Source organism: Carcharhinus amblyrhynchos, unplaced genomic scaffold (genome assembly GCF_965287045.1).
Source record: "Carcharhinus amblyrhynchos unplaced genomic scaffold, sCarAmb.v2.hapA scaffold_43, whole genome shotgun sequence".
NCBI lineage: Eukaryota > Metazoa > Chordata > Chondrichthyes > Carcharhiniformes > Carcharhinidae > Carcharhinus > Carcharhinus amblyrhynchos.
Genome location: NW_027649784.1, coordinates 140,001 through 156,716, shown reverse-complemented (window position 1 = coordinate 156,716; position 16,716 = coordinate 140,001). Strand labels below are relative to the sequence as shown.

General features: G+C 50.1%; 1 protein-coding gene across 1 annotated transcript in view; it reads left to right on the top strand.

Moving 5' to 3' along the window:
• The window catches only part of LOC145337134 (vigilin-like), a 99,129-nt gene that overhangs the window by 68,440 nt on the left and 13,973 nt on the right, over positions 1-16,716 (top strand). The window contains 6 exon segments of the mRNA XM_080181912.1: positions 706-837; positions 4,413-4,631; positions 8,118-8,339; positions 9,699-9,917; positions 11,800-11,938; positions 16,008-16,147. Of these exon segments, the coding sequence (XP_080038038.1) occupies positions 706-837; positions 4,413-4,631; positions 8,118-8,339; positions 9,699-9,917; positions 11,800-11,938; positions 16,008-16,147 (1,071 nt within the window).

Below are 16,716 nucleotides of genomic sequence, written 5' to 3'. Positions count from 1 at the left end.
CTGATTGAATGGCGGAGCAGGTTCGAGGGGCTGGATGGGCTACTTCTGCTCCTGGTTCTTGTGTTCTTATCTGTGGGATGTGGCATCGCTGGCATTTATTGCCCATCCCTTGTTGCTCTTTAAGCAGGTGGTGGTGAGCTGCTCTGTTGACCCGCTGCCATCGGGGTGTTTTTTTTTAAATTTATTTATTAGCATCGTGAGTCATCAACACTGCAATGAAGTTACTGTGAAAATCCCCCAGTCGCCACACTCCGGCGCCTGTTCAGGTAACACTGAGGGAGAATTTAGCGCAGCCAGTGCACCCTAACCAGGTACGTCTTTCAGACTGTGGGAGCAAACCGGAGCAAACCCATGCAGACACGGGGAGAATGTGCAAACTCCACGCAGACAGTGACCCAAGGCCAGGAATCGAACCCGGGTCCTTGGCGCTGTGAGGCAGCAGTGCTGACCACTGTGTCACCCAATCGTGCAAGACAAAAGTAGCTGGATGAAATGGGGTTGTGAAATGAGCCATCAGCATTGGGCAAGTGGGCTACTTTTGTGTCAGTCGTTCATGAGGTGTGACGTGGCCGGCTGCAGCCTTGAGAAGGTGGCAGTGAGCTGCCCATGCGGTGTGTGGGTACACCCGCGGCGCTGGTTAGGAAGGGAATGCCAGCATGGGGGTACACGGCCTCTGACTTGTGTGCTTTTGCTATTCCTCGCCAGATCCGCGAAGAAACGAACACAAAGATAGACCTCCCCACTGAGAACAGCAACTCGGAGGTGATCCTCATCACCGGGAAGAAAGCCAACTGCGAGGCAGCCCGAGATCGCATCCTCTCCATTCAACGCGAGCTGGTAGATCGGGTCAGGGCGTCCCTGTCCACACTCTCAGCTTCCCCCCAACCCTGTGCTTGTGTCATCTCGTTCATTCAACTTCACCAGGGGGTTTGGGGAGGCGGGGAACACTTGGGAATCACTGGGAGACTCGGAGAGGCACCCACAGGTGATGTGGGAAAAGCAGGAAGTGACCGGATCAGGTTTAAGCAACTGTACAGACCTCTTTTCTTGTTCTTTGTGTCGGAATATCGCCCTTCCAAACATGGGTTGCATCCAAGAGAGGTTTAAGAGCTAAAAAGAATGCATTATGGTTAGGATGAGTCTGTCACTGTATAACACTGGGGTACAGTACTGGTGGGGACGGGTCTGTCTCTGTATAACACTGGGGTACAGTACTGGTGGGGATGGGTCTGTCTCTGTATAACACTGGGGTACAGTACTGGTGGGGGCGGGTCTGTCACTGTATAACACTGGGGTACAGTACTGGTGGGGACGGGTCTGTCTCTGTATAACACTGGGGTACAGTACTGGTGGGGATGGGTCTGTCACTGTATAACACTGGGGTACAGTACTGGTGGGGACGGGTCTGTCTCTGTATAACACTGGGGTACAGTACTGGTGGGGACGGGTCTGTCTCTGTATAACACTGGGGTACAGTACTGGTGGGGACGGGTCTGTCGCTGTATAACACTGGGGTACAGTACTGGTGGGGACGGGTCTGTCGCTGTATAACACTGGGGTACAGTACTGGTGGGGACGGGTCTGTCACTGTATAACACTGGGGTACAGTACTGGTGGGGACGGGTCTGTCACTGTATAACACTGGGGTACAGTACTGGTGGGGACGGGTCTGTCAGTGTATAACACTGGGGTACAGTACTGGTGGGGATGGGTCTGTCACTGTATAACACTGGGGTACAGTACTGGCGGGGACGGGTCTGTCAGTGTATAACACTGGGGTACAGTACTGGTGGGGACGGGTCTGTCTCTGTATAACACTGGGGTACAGTACTGGCGGGGACGGGTCTGTCACTGTATAACACTGGGGTACAGTACTGGCGGGGACGGGTCTGTCACTGTATAACACTGGGGTACAGTACTGGCGGGGACGGGTCTGTCACTGTATAACACTGGGGTACAGTACTGGTGGGGACGGGTCTGTCGCTGTATAACACTGGGGTACAGTACTGGTGGGGACGGGTCTGTCACTGTATAACACTGGGGTACGGTACTGGTGGGGACGGGTCTGTCGCTGTATAACACTGGGGTACAGTACTGGTGGGGACGGGTCTGTCACTGTATAACACTGGGGTACGGTACTGGTGGGGATGAGTCTGTCCCTGTATAACACTGGGGTACAGTACTGGTGGGGACGGGTCTGTCACTGTATAACACTGGGGTACAGTACTGGTGGGGATGGGTCTGTCACTGTATAACACTGGGGTACAGTACTGGTGGGGATGGGTCTGTCCCTGTATAACACTGGGGTACAGTACTGGTGGGGATGAGTCTGTCCCTGTATAACACTGGGGTACAGTACTGGTGGGGACGGGTCTGTCACTGTATAACACTGGGGTACAGTACTGGCGGGGACGGGTCTGTCACTGTATAACACTGGGGTACAGTACTGGCGGGGACGGGTCTGTCGCTGTATAACACTGGGGTACAGTACTGGTGGGGACGGGTCTGTCGCTGTATAACACTGGGGTACAGTACTGGTAGGGACGGGTCTGTCCCTGTATAACACTGGGGTCCAGTACTGGTGGGGACGGGTCTGTCACTGTATAACACTGGGGTCCAGTACTGGTGGGGACAAGTCTGTCCCTGTACAACACTGGGGTCCAGTACTGGTGGGGACGAGTCTGTCACTGTATAACACTGGGGTACAGTACTGGTAGGGACGGGTCTGTCCCTGTACAACACTGGGGTACAGTACTGGTGGGGACGAGTCTGTCGCTGTATAACACTGGGGTACAGTACTGGTAGGGACAGGTCTGTCGCTGTATAACACTGGGGTACAGTATGGTGGGGACGGGTCTGTCACTGTATAACACTGGGGTACAGTACTGGTGGGGGCGGGTCTGTCACTGTATAACACTGGGGTACAGTACTGGTGGGGATGGGTCTGTCACTGTATAACACTGGGGTACAGTACTGGTGGGGATGGGTCTGTCGCTGTATAACACTGGGGTACAGTATGGTGGGGACGGATCTGTCGCTGTATAACACTGGGGTACAGTACTGGTAGGGACGGATCTGTTGCTGTATAACACTGGGGTACAGTACTGGTGGGGATGAGTCTGTCGCTGTATAACTCTGGGGTGCAGTACTGATAGGGACGGGTCTGTCACTGTATAACACTGGGGTACAGTACTGGTGGGGACAGGTCTGTCAGTGTATAACACTGGGGTACAGTACTGGTGGGGACGGGTCTGTCACTGTATAACACTGGGGTACAGTACTGGTGGGGATGGGTCTGTCACTGTGTAACACTGGGGTACAGTACTGGTGGGGGCGGGTCTGTCACTGTATAACACTGGGGTACAGTACTGGTGGGGACGGGTCTGTCACTGTATAACACTGGGGTGCGGTACTGGTGGGGATGGATCTGTCCCTGTATGACACTGGGGTACAGTACTGGTGGGGATGGATCTGTCGCTGTATAACACTGGGGTACAGTACTGATGTGGATGGGTCTGTTGCTGTATAACATTGTCTGTGTGTGTGCTTGTGTGTGTGTGTGTTTGCCTGTGTGCTCTATATTTTTGTGTGGGGGAGTGGTGGTATATGTGTGTGTTATCTGTCTGTTTGTGTGTGGTGTATGTGGTATACGTGTGTGTTTGTGTGTGGGTTATATGTGTATTATCTATATGAGCGTTTGTGTGTGTGTGTGTTGCCTCTGTTTTTGTGCGCGTGTATGTGTGTGTGCGAGCAAGGGATATATGTGTTGTTTATTTGTGTTTGTGTGTGGAGTACATATGTGTTGTCTTTTTGCATTTTTGTGTGTGTGGGGTACATGTGTGTGTGTTGTCCATATGTGTTGTGTGCAGGTGTGTATGTATTGTCTATACGTGTGTGCAGGGTACATATGTGTGTTGTCTATGTGTGCTTTGTGTGTATGTATGTGTGTGGGGTGTATATGTGTGTTGTCTATGCATGCATGTGTGTGGGGTACATATGTGTGTTATCTATATGTGTTGTATGTGGGGCATGTGTGTGTTCTCTATATGTATGTGTGTGTTGTTTGTATGTGTGCATGTTGTCCATAGATGTGTCTGTGTGGGTTACATATGTATGTGTTGTCTATATGTGTTTTTGTTTGTGTGTTTTCCATATGTGTTGTGTGTAGGGTATGTGTGTGTATTGTCTATATGTGTATGTGGGGTACGTGTGTGTGTTGTCTATGTGTGTTTGTATGTGCGGGATACACACATGTGTTTATATGCCTGAGGGCTTATGTTGTGTACATATGTTCTTGTATGTGGGGTTGCTTGAGCGTGTGAGCATGTGTGCTGTGTATGTGTGTGTGCGTGCATGTGTGTGCACTTGTGCTTGTGTATTGCTGTTTAATTGCGGCTGTGTGTCTCCAACAGGCGAACATCAAGGAAGTGGATGTTTTGATCCCTGCCAAACTGCACAACTCCCTGATCGGTGCTAAGGGGCGTTTGGTGCGGTCACTGATGGAGGAGTGTGGGGGAGTGCACATCCATTTCCCCTCGGAAGGCTCAGGCAGCGACAAAGTCACCATCAGGGGTCCTGTGGAGGAGGTGGAGAAAGCAAGGAAACAGTTACTTCAGCTGGCCGAGGAAAAGGTATTCCAGTGTATGTAGTGCCTTTAAAACCCCCAGGACCTTCATCGGAGCGTAAGACATAGGAGCAGAATTAGGCCACTCAGCCCATCGAGTCTGTTCCGCCATTCAATCATGGCTGATATTTTTCTCATCCCCGTTCTCCAGTCTTTTCCCCCTGATCCCCTTATTAATCAAGAACCTCTCTATCTCTGTCTTAAAGACACTCAATGACCTGGCCTCCACAGCCTTCTGCAGCAAAGATTCACCACTCTCTGGCTAAAGAAATTCCTCCTCACCCCACTTTTAAAGTATCATCCCTTTAGCTTGAGGTTGTGCCCTCTGGTTCTAGTTTTTCCTACGAGTGAAAACATCCTATTCACGTCCACTCTATCCGGGCCTCGCAGTATCCTGTAAGTTTCAATAAGATCCTCCCCCTCATCCTTCAAAACTCCAACGAGTACAGACCCAGAGTCCTCAACCGTTCCTCATATGACAAGCTCTTCATTCCAGGGATCATTCTTGTGAACCTCCTCTGGACCCTTTCCAAGGTCAGCACATCCTTCCTTAGATACAGGGCCCAAAACTGCTCACGATATTCCAAATGGGGGTCTGACCAGAGCCTTATACAGCCTCAGAAGTACATCCTTGCTCTTGTTGTCTAACCCTCTCGACATGAATGCTAACATTGCATTTGCCTTCCTAACTGCCACCTGAACCTGCTCGTAAACCATTTTCAAATTAAACTCAACACCAAGCCACGTGAGGAGAGATCAGGAGAGATGACTTAAAGTCTTGGTCAGTCGGCTGTGTTAGTCATGGCTTAATGGAGGAGTAAAAGAAATATTTAATGAGGCAATCCTTATTTTGGAGATGAGAATTTTCAGTTACTCGGAAAACAAATGTCAGATGGTTAAAAAAAATTTCACCTGGCATCTTAAACGATTGACCCTAGTTAGCCTGTTTTTTTTATTCATCGTGAGACATGGGTGCCATGCCGCTGGCTGGCCAGCATTTATTGCCCATCCCTAGCTGCCCTTGTTCAGGGGGCAGTTGAGAGTCAACCACATTGCTGCAGCTCTGGAGTCACATTAAGCCAGACTGGGTAAAGACGGCAGATTGATGTTTTGTCTCTTTTCCTCCGCAGGTGTGTCGGTCCACCTTGTTGTCAAACGAGGGGCATGCACACGGTGGGTCATGCGTGGGCAGCTCTTGGATGTTCCGGGAGTGGCCTAGTACTTCGCGTCGTTGTGTGTGCTTAAAACTGGACCAGCAGATGGGCACCGCAACAGCTCAGTGACTATCACTGCCTGCTGTGCAGATACATGGATTTGGGCCAGTGTCTGTGGGAGTTTGCGCATTCTCCCTGTGGTTGCGTGGGTTTCCTCCGGGTGCCCTGGTTTCCTCCCACACCCCAAAGATGTGCTCTTAGGCTGATTGGTGTAACAAATTGTCCCTAAACTATTCTCCCCTGAATCTGGTTTCCAATGGGGGTACCATATGCATACACACGGGTCAAGGTAGGTGTAGGAAAATGCTTTGTTAAGATGGCGGCACGGGCTCATTGGGCCGAAGGCCCTGTTTCCCGTGCTGTGTTATTCTTTGTTCTTTGTTTTGTATTTCCTTCTCCAAGGGACATTAGTGAACCGCAGAATCATAGAAGCCCATAGTGCAGAAGAACACCCATCGAGTCTGCGCCAACCACATTCCCACCTCGGCCCTTTCCCCACAACCCTATGCGTTTACCCTAGCTGGTTCCCCCTGATACTCAGGGGCAATTTAGCATGACCAATTCACCTAACCCACACAATCTTTGGACTGTGGGAGGAAACTGGAGCACCCGGAGGAAACCCACGCATTCGCAGGAGAATGTGCAAGCTTTGCACAGACAGTGACCCAAAACGGGAATCGAACCCGGGTCCCTGGCGCTGTGAGGCAGCAGTGCTAACCCACTGTGCTGTCCAGATGGGTTTTTCCGACAGTCAACAATGCCTTAAATAGATTCTTAATTCCAGATTTTTCTTTTAAATTGAATTCAAAATTCTACCCATCTGCCATGGTGGGATATGAACCTGGATCCTCCAGAAGATTAGCTGAGTTTCTGGATTAATAGTCCAGCAATAATACCACTGGGCCATTGCCTCCCTCTAACAAGATGACACATTTATATAGTGATAGCCCGACAATACACATGGACATAAGAATGTATACTGCATAAAGGTTGATGCAAGAAGTGTGACAATTGAAATACAGCTCGAAGATCTGCAAATACAATATTTGGAGAAGACATTAAGAGGTGAAATGCTCTCAGCCTTAAAGCGTTCATTCAAATCTCCATCATTCCTAAGGTATATTATGAAGTGTGAGATTAAGCTCATCACTCAACCAAAGACCAAGCACAGGGGGCTGAATGGCCTTGTTCTGTACCGTATCATTCTGGAGACATCACCAAGCCCTCCCTCCCCGGAGGACAGCGTGGGAGAGATTTGATAGGGGCGGTACAGTGGTTAGCACAGCTGTCTCACAGCGCCAGGGACCCAGGTTAAATTCTCGTCTTGGGTCACTCCCTGTGTCTGTGCGTGTGGGTTTCCTTTCCTCCTGGTGCTCCGGTTTCCTCCCACACTTCAAAGATGTGCGGGTAGGTGGATTGGCCATGCTAAATTGACCCTTAATGTCTAAAGATGTGTAGGTTAGGTGGATTGGCCATGTTAAATTGCCCCCTAGTGTCCAATGATGTGCAAGTTAGGTGGATTGGCCATGCTAAATTCCCCCTTAGTGTCCAAAGATGTGCAGGTTAGGTGGATTGGCCATGCTAAATTGTCCCTTAGTGGCCAAAGATGTACAGGTTAGGTGGATTGCCCATGCTAAATTACTCCTTAGTGTCCAAAGATATGTGGGTTTGGTGGATTGGCCATGCTAAATTTCCCCTTGGTGTACAAAGGTGTGTAGGTTAGGTGGATTGGCCATGGTAAATTGCCTCCTAGTGTCCAATGCTGTGCACGTTAGGTGGATTGGCCATGCTAAATTACTCCTTAGTGTCTAAAGATATGTGGGTTAGGTGGATTGGCCATGTTAAATTGCCCCTTAGTGTCCAACGATGTCCAGGTTAGGTGGATTGGCCATGCTAGATTGCCCCTTAGTGTCCAAAGATGTGCGGGTTAGATGGACGAGAGTCATAGAGATGGACAGCTCAGAAACAGGCCCTTCGGCCAATCTCATCCATGCCGACCAGGTTTCGTAAACTGAACTAGTCCAATTTGCCCGAGTTTGGCCCATATCCCTTTAAACCTTTCCTTATCATGTCCCTGCCCAAATGTCTTTTCGATGCTGTAATTGTACCCGCCTGTGCCACCGCAGCTTAGCCATGGGGTAACGGGGAATGGGGCAAGGTTAATACCCCTGTCAGCGAGTCAGTGCAGACTGGATGGGCTGATTGGCCTCCTTCTGCACCGTCGGGATTCTAAATTAACTGTCTTATTCTCCACACCCTCCCCTGCCTCCGCCTTTCAGCAAATCAACAACTGCACCGTGGAGTTGCACGCAAAACCGGAATACCACAAGTTCCTCATCGGAAGGGGCGGCGGAAACATCCGCAGAGTGCGGGATCGTACGGGGGCCAGAATCATCTTCCCAGCCGTCGATGACAGGGACCAGGAGCTGATCACCATCGTGGGGAAGGAAGAGGCAATAAAGCAGGCGCACAAAGAACTGGAGATTCTCATCAAGAACCTGGTTAGTTCCTTCCGCTTATTTCCCTCCCACCTCATCAGGGCAGCACGGTGGATAGCACTACTGCCTCACAGGGACCCAGGTTCAATTCCCGCCTTGGGTCACTATCTGTCTGGAGTCTGTATGTTCTCCCCGTGTCTGCATGGGTTTCGTTTGGGTGCTCCGATTTCCTCCTGCAGTCCGAATGATGTGCAGGTTAGGTGGATTGGCCATGCTAAGTTGCCCCTTAGCCTCCCGGGATGTGTAGGTTAGAGGGACTAGCCATACTAAATTGCCCTTAGTGTCCAGAGATGTGTAGGTTAGGCGAATTGGCCATGCTAAGTTGTCCTTTAGTGTCCAAAGATGTGCAGGTTAGGGGGGATTGGCCATGCTAAATTGTCCCTTAGTGTCCCGGGATGCGTAGGTTAGAGGGCTTAGCCATGCTAAATTGCCCCTGAGTTCCAAATATATGTAGGTTAGGTGGATTGGCCATGCTAAATTGCCCCTAGTGTCCAAAGATGTGTGGTTTAGGTGGATTGGCCATGCTAAATTGCCCCTTAGTGTCCAAAGATGTGCGGGTTAGATGATTGGCCATGCTAAATTGCCCCTCAGTATTATTCAAACAGGCGGCGGAGTGTGGCGACTGGGAGTTTTGCAGTGTTAAGCCTTACTTGTGACACTAATAAATAAACTTTGAACTAAACATTGAAACAGAGAATAGGAACTTTTTAATTTGATTTATTATTGTCACATGTATTGGGATACAGTGAAAAGTATAGTTTCTTGTGAGCTATACAGACAAAGCATACTATTCATAGAGTACAGAGGAGAGAAGGATTTGATTTATTATTGTCACACATATTTGGAGATGGTGAAAAGTATTGTTTCCTGCATGCTATACAGACAAAGCTTACCGTTCATATAGAAGGAAAGGAGAGAGTACAGAATGTAGTCTTCCAGCCGTAGCTAGGGTGTAGAGAACGATCAACTTAATGCAAGGTAGGTCCATTCAAAAGTCTGACAGCAGCAGGGAAGAAGCTGTTCTTGAGTCGTTTGGTACGTGACCTCAGACGTTTGTATCTTTTTCCCGACGGAAGAAGGTGGAAGAGAGAATGTCCGGGGTGCGTGTGGTCCTTAATTATGCTGGCTGCTTTTCCTGAGGCAGCAGGAAGTGTAGACAGAGTCAGTGGATGGGAGGCTGGTTTGGGTGATGGATTGGGCTACATTCACGACCTTTTGTAGTTCCTTGTAGTCTTGAGCAGAGCAGGAGCCCATACCAAGCTGTGATACAACCAGAGAGGATGCTTTCTGTGGTGCACCTGTAAAAGGTGGTGAGAGTTGGAGCAGACGACGGCTCACTCATTCTGAAATCCTCTCCTGCAGGATAACGTTATCGAAGAGTTGATGATTGTGGACCCCAAGTATCACCGGCACTTTGTGGCGCGCAGGGGGCAGGTACTCCGCGAGATTGCCGAGGAGTACGGAGGAGTGACGGTCAGCTTTCCCCGCACAGGCATCCAGAGCGACCGGGTGATGCTGAAAGGGGCAAAAGATTGCGTGGAGGCGGCCAAGAAACGCATCCAGGAGATCATCAGTGACCTGGTGAGCAAATCGGGCAGGAGGAGAAGGGGATCCGTAACATCCTTTCACGCTCACAGAATCAGAGGGATTACACAGCTTGGAGACAGGCCCTTCAGCCCTACCTGTCCATGGTTTCACAGAATCAAAGGGATTACACAGCTTGGAGACAGGCCATTCAGCCCTACCTGTCCATGGTTTCACAGAATCAGAGGATCCCTCCAGTGCAGAAGGAGGTCATTCGGCCCATCTGCACCGACCACAATCCCACCCAGGCCCTGTTCCCATGACCGCACATAGTTACCCTGCTAATCCCCCTGATACTAAGGGGCAATTTAGCATGGCCAATCCACCTAATCCGCACATCTTTGGACACTAAGGGGCAATTTAGCATGGCCAATCCACCTAACCTGCACATCTTTGGACACGAAGGGGCAATTTAGCATGGCCACTCCACCTAACCTGCACATCTTTGGACACTAAGGGGCAATTTAGCATGGCCAATCCACCTAACCTACACATCTTTGGACACGAAGGGGCAATTTAGCATGGCCACTCCACCTAACCTGCACATCTTTGGACACGAAGGGGCAATTTAGCATGGCCAATCCACCTAACCTGCACATCTTTGGACACTAAGGGGCAATTTAGCATGGCCAATCCACCTAACCTACACATCTTTGGACACGAAGGGGCAATTTAGCATGGCCAATCCTCCTAACCTGTAGATCTTTGGACACGAAGGGGCAATTTAGCATGGCCAATCCACCTAACCTGCACATCTTTCGGACAGTGGGAGGAAACCGGAGCACCCGGAGGAAACCCACGCAGACACGGGCGGGGGGAACATGTAGACTCCATACAGTCAGTGACCCAAGTTGGGAATCGAACCCGGGTCCCTGGCTTTGTGAGGCACGGTGCTAACCGTCGTGCCGCTTCCTGAACTGAGTTGTCCCATTTGCCTGCTATCCCGCTAAGCCTTTCACATCCGATGGCCTTCACGGAAGGAAATCTCCCATCCTTACCCCGGTCTGGCCTACATGTGACTCCAGAGTCACAGCCAATGTGGTTGACTCTCAACTGCCCTCCAAGGGCAACTACAGATGGGCAATAAATGCTGGCCCAGCCAGCGACGCCCGTGTCCCACTAATGAATAAAAAATACAGATGTAAACACACACATCATTGAGGTTATCGGTGTTGTCCCCAAAAGTGCAGCATCTTAAAGAGGAGGCTATGAAAGTTAACTGTCCCCAGGTAATGACGAAAACATTTTGAATTGAAAGGTGCTTCAGTATGGGGTGGCACAGGGGTTAGCACTGTGGCGACTGGGGAAGTGTGGAGTTAGGAGTGTGGCGACCAGGGGATTTTCACAGTCACTTCACCGCAGTGTTAACATAAAGCTACTTGTGACACTAATAAATCAACTTTAAACTTAAATTCTCCCTCAGTGTTACCCCAAACAGGCGTGGGAGTGTGGCGGCTGGGGGATTTTCACAGTCACCTCACCGCACTGTTAATGTAAGCCTGACTTGTGACACTGATAAGTAAACTTGAAACTTAAAATTCTCCCTCAGTGTTACCCGAACAGGCACGGGAGTGTGACAACTGGGGGATTTTCACAGTCACTTCACTGCAGCGTTAACATAAACCTACTTGTGACACCAATAAATAAAATTTAACAGGCGCTGGAGTGTAGCAACAGGGGATTTTCACAGTGACTTCATTGCAGTGTTAATGTAAGCCGACCTGCGACGCAAATAAATAAACTTTAAAGAAATCTTTTAAAAAGAAGTGACTCTTTTTCCTTCCCCCCAACACCACCCCCGCCACCCCACCTCCCCCCCCCCAGTTATTTTTTTTTTGTCTTAGATCCGTTTCTCTTTTCTGTCTGTGCCCCTCCTTAGGAAGCCCAGGTGACGCTGGAATGTGTTATTCCGCAGAAATTCCACCGAGCCGTCATGGGAATGAAGGGCTCCAAGGTGCAGCAGATCACCCGGGATTACGATGTGCAGATCAAATTCCCGGAACGGGACGAGAGCCAAGGTAGGGTTTGAGAGGAGGAGGCCCCACCGCGGCGGGAGAAATCGACGTGCCCCATTCACCTCGCGGGAACGCACGCTCACCCGCCGTGTCACTCCCGCCTTGCTGAGGCTGGGTGGTCAAGTGGCGCTCTTCCATATCTTTGGTCCCCGTTTTCCACTCGCTCTGCCTTTTTCCTTTCCATCCCGTCTGCCCTTTTTTTCTCGTTTTTCATTCCCGGTGCTCGTAGAACCATTCCGACCTGTGCCTGAGAAACTCTGGGGACTCATGGAACCCCTCCAGCACGGAAGGAGGGCAGTTGAGACTCCACCTACTCTCCAACAGTGAATCTCACCCAGCCCTGTCCCTGTAACCCCATCTATTTACACCACTAATCCTCGAACCTGCACATCTTTGGGCACTAAAGGGCAATTTAGCATGACCAGTCCACCTAACCGACACATCTTTGGGCACTAAAGGGCAATTTAGCATGGCCAATTCCCCTAACCTGCGCATCTTTGGACACTAAGGGGCAATTTAGCATGGCCAATCCACCTAACTGACACATCTTTGGGCACTAAGGGCAATTTAGCATGGCCAATTCCCCTAACCTGCGCATCTTTGGGCACTAAAGGGCAATTTAGCATGGCCACCCACCTAACCTGCACATCTTTGGACACTAAGGGCAATTTAGCATGGCCAATCCACCTAACCTGCACATCTTTGGACACTATGGAGCAATTTAGCATGGCCAATCCACCTAACCTTCACATTTGTGGACACTAAGGGGCAATTTAGCATGGCCAATCCACCTAAACTGCACATCTTTGGACACTAAGGGGCAGTTTAGCGTGGCCAATCCACCTAACCTACATATCTTTGGACACGATGGGCCAAATGGCCTCTTTCTGCATTGTAGGATTCTATGAAATGTTGGCTGGTAAGACATTCCCCCCGCTGCACCAAATAGTATCACAGTGTCTCTCACATCTACCTGAACAGGTCGGATGGAACTTGCCATGTTGGCGGCTCCTCCAACAATGTGGCACTCTTCCTGTAGTAGTGCACTGAAGTAGCGGGCCTTGTACTAAAGGCCCTGGAACAGGGCTCGAACCCACGGCCTTCTCTGGTTGGAGTGGGTTGATGCGGCTACCCGAGCTCTGAGCGTTGGCAGCTCTGTGTGTTTCCCTCCCTCGGAATCCTGCTGGGACTTCACGGCGCGCCTGTTTACTCTCCGCAAATAGCTCCCCGCCGGGGGCAACCGAGGGCCTCCCTCGGGTTCGATCTTTCCACTCGTTAACCAGGGAGCGGCCTCATTTGAGACGATCGAGTGTTAATTTGGCAGCTTTCGGGGCCGGGCTCGGTCCTGTAATTACCACACAAGGGACCAGGAAATTGCAGACTCTGCCGCAGCTAGTAAACAGAAGGGCTTTGCGGAGAAGATAGGGACTTCACAGGGTAGCTGTGGCGTTTGGAGAGATGAGGGAAGGATTGGCTTTAGGGAATGCTCAGGCAGTAACCCGGGTGGTTAGGGAAGGGGTGAGGGAGTTCAGGAAGAGAGGTACGAGATGGTTGAATCCAGGTGAGGCAGGGTCTTATTTTTCCTTCGTGGTGTGAGGGCGTCCGTCGCTGGCCAGCATTTGTTGCCCATCCCCAATTGCCCCTCCAATTGAATATCTTGCTCAGCCATTGTGGAGGAGGTGGGGTGGCACTGCTGCCTCACAGCGCCAGGAAGCCGGCTTCAATTCCCGGCCTCGGGTCACTGTCTGTGCGGAGTCTGCATGTTCTCCCTCCCCGTGTTGCGTAGGTTTCCTCCGGGTGCTCCGGTTTCCTCCTGCAATCTGAAAAGATGTGTAGGTCAGGGGGATTGGCCATGCTAAATTATCCCTTAGTGTCCAAAGATGTGCAGGTTAGGTGGATTGGCCATGCTAAATTGCCCCTTAGTGTCCAAAGATGTGCAGGTTAGGTGAATTGGCCATGCTAAATTATCCCTTAGTGTCCAAAGATGTGCAGGTTAGGTGGATTGGCCATGCTAAATTGCCCCTTAGTGTCCAAAGATGTGCAGGTTAGGTGGATTGACCATGCTAAATTGCCCCTTAGTGTCCAAAGATGTGCCGGTTAGGTGGATTGACCATGCTAAATTGCACCTTAGTGTCCAAAGATGTGCAGGTTAGGTGGATTGGCCATGCTAAATTGCACCTTAGTGTCCAAAGATGTGCAGGTTAGGTGGATTGGCCATGCTAAATTGCCCCCAGTGTCCAAAGATGTGGCGGTTAGGTGGATTGACTATGCTAAATTCTCCCTCTGTGTTACTGAACGGGCACTGGAGTGTGGCGACTAGAGGATTGTCAGAGTGACTTCATTGCAGTGTTAATGTAAGCTGACTTGCGATACTAATAACCAAAGCTAAAAGGCAAAAAATATCGAAAAGTTCTTTCTTTGCCTTTCTAGAACATACAAAGTCACATTCTCTGCCTTTCAGCTTTGACAAAGGGTCATCTGGACTTGAAACATCAGCTCTTTTCCCTCCTTACAGATGCTGCCAGACCTGCTGAGATCTTATAAAGTTAAAGTTTATTTATTAGTGTCACGAGTTGGCTTACATTAACACTGCAATGAAGTTACTCCGGCGTCTGTTTGGGTAACACTGAGGGAGAATTTAGCACGGCCTATGCACCCTCACCAGCATGTCTTTCAGACTGTGGGAGGAAACTGGAGCACCCGGAGGAAACCCACACAGACACAGGGAGAATGTGCAGACGCCACACAGACAGTGACCAAAGCTGGGAATGGAACCCGGATTGTGAGGCAGCAGTGCTAATGCACTGTGCCACCCTGTATCTCATTGGTTGTAAAGAGTATTGGGAGGTTTAGTGTTGTGAAAGACCCTACATTTATTCAAGTCTTTCTTGTATCACAAGTTACGCTCTTGCAGATCTACACTGGGGAGGCATAATTGTCATGGAGTTCCTATGTGCAGAAAGAGACCATTCGGCCCATCGAGCCTGCACCGACAACAATTCCACCCAGGCCCTACCTCCCCACTTATTTACCCTGCTAACTCCCAGACACAAAGTGACAATGTAGAGTCATAAAGCAACAGCATGGCCCATCAACTTAACCTGCACATCTTAGGACTGTGGGAAGGAAACCCATGCAGACACGGGGAGAACGTGCAGACTCCGCACAGACAGTGACCCAGGCCGGGAATCGAATCCAGGTCCCTGGCGCTGTGAAGCAGCAGTGCTAACCAGTGGCCCGTGCCTGGTATGGGAAATGGAAACTTCCTTCTGGAGATCTTGGGGCAGAGACACATGGCTGGGAAGTCTTAGAATCCCTATAGTGAAGAAAGAGGCCATTGGGCCCATTGAGCCTGCACCTATCGCAATCACACAAGGCCCTATTACCATTAACCCCACATATTTACCCTGCTAATCCCCCTGACGTTAGGCTCAATTTAGCGTGGCCAATCCACCTCACCCCGCACCTTTTTGGACTGTGGGAGAAAACCGGAGCGTCTGAGAGGAAACCCACACAGACACGGAGAGAATGTGCAGACTCTACACAGATAGTGACCCAAGTCAGGAATCGGACCCCTGTCCCTGGAGCTGTGAGGCAGCTGTGCCAACCCACTGTACCACATTTTCTCTTTCTGTTTCAGCATCTGCAGTAACTTGCTTTTATCATGAGTGAACCAGATGGGTTTTTCCGACAATGGGTCAACAGTAGATCCTTAATTCCAGATTTATTTTTGAATTCAAATTCCGTCATTGCCATGACAGGATTCGAACCCGGGTCCCCCAGACCATTAGCTGAGTTTCTGGATTAGTAGTCTGAGCGATAATACCACTAGGCCGAGGCCCTCCCCGTTTCTGCGCTTCAAGATGTCTAGAGTGTCCTGGGGGCTGTGTTAACATTGGATGCGGGAGCAGTTGTGAAGGGCAGAATGGACTCTTCTCGCTGCTGGGTGTCAGTCCGGTGTAGCCCCCTGTCTGTGTCTCTCTTTGTGTGTGTGTGTGTGTGTGTGTGTGTGTGTGCGTGCACGTGGTGTTGTGACACCCCATACCCCCCGTGCTGGTTTCTCCCTGTTCAGCAGGTCCAGACTTGCATCCCCAGGAAAACGGCGACCTGAACCCTGACTTTGGGGAGGTGGAGCACGCTCCCAGGAAATGTGACATCATCATCGTGTCCGGCCGGAAGGAGAAGTGTGAGGGCGCTCGCGAGGCACTGCTGGTAGGTGACCGGGAACACCGGAATGGCGGCGGGAGCCCTTGAGAAGGCAAATTCCCCCATGGCCCCGAGGCAGAGCAGTTCACAGGGACAGTATCAGGGTTAACAGAGACTGTGGGAGACCTTCCTGTGATTTGATTTATTATTGTCACATGTATTGGAATGCAGTGAAAAGTATTGTTTCTTGTGCACTATACGGACATAGCATACTGTTCATTGAGAAGGAAAGAAGAGAATGCAGAATGTAGTGTTTTAGCCATAGCTAGGGTGGAGAGAAAGATCAACTTAGTGTGAGGTAGGTCCATTCAAAAGTCTGTCAACAGCGAAAAGTATTGTTTCTTGAGTGCTACGCAGACAAAGCATACCGTTCATAGAGTAAATAGGGAGAAGGATTTGATTTATTATTGTCACATGTATTGGGATACAGTGAAAAGTATTGTTTCTTGTGCGCTATACAGACAAAGCATACTATTCACAGAGAAGGAAAGAAAAGAGTGCAGAATGTAATGTTACAGTCATAGCGAGGGTGTAGAGAAAGATCAACTTAATGCGAGGTAGGTCCATTCAAAAGT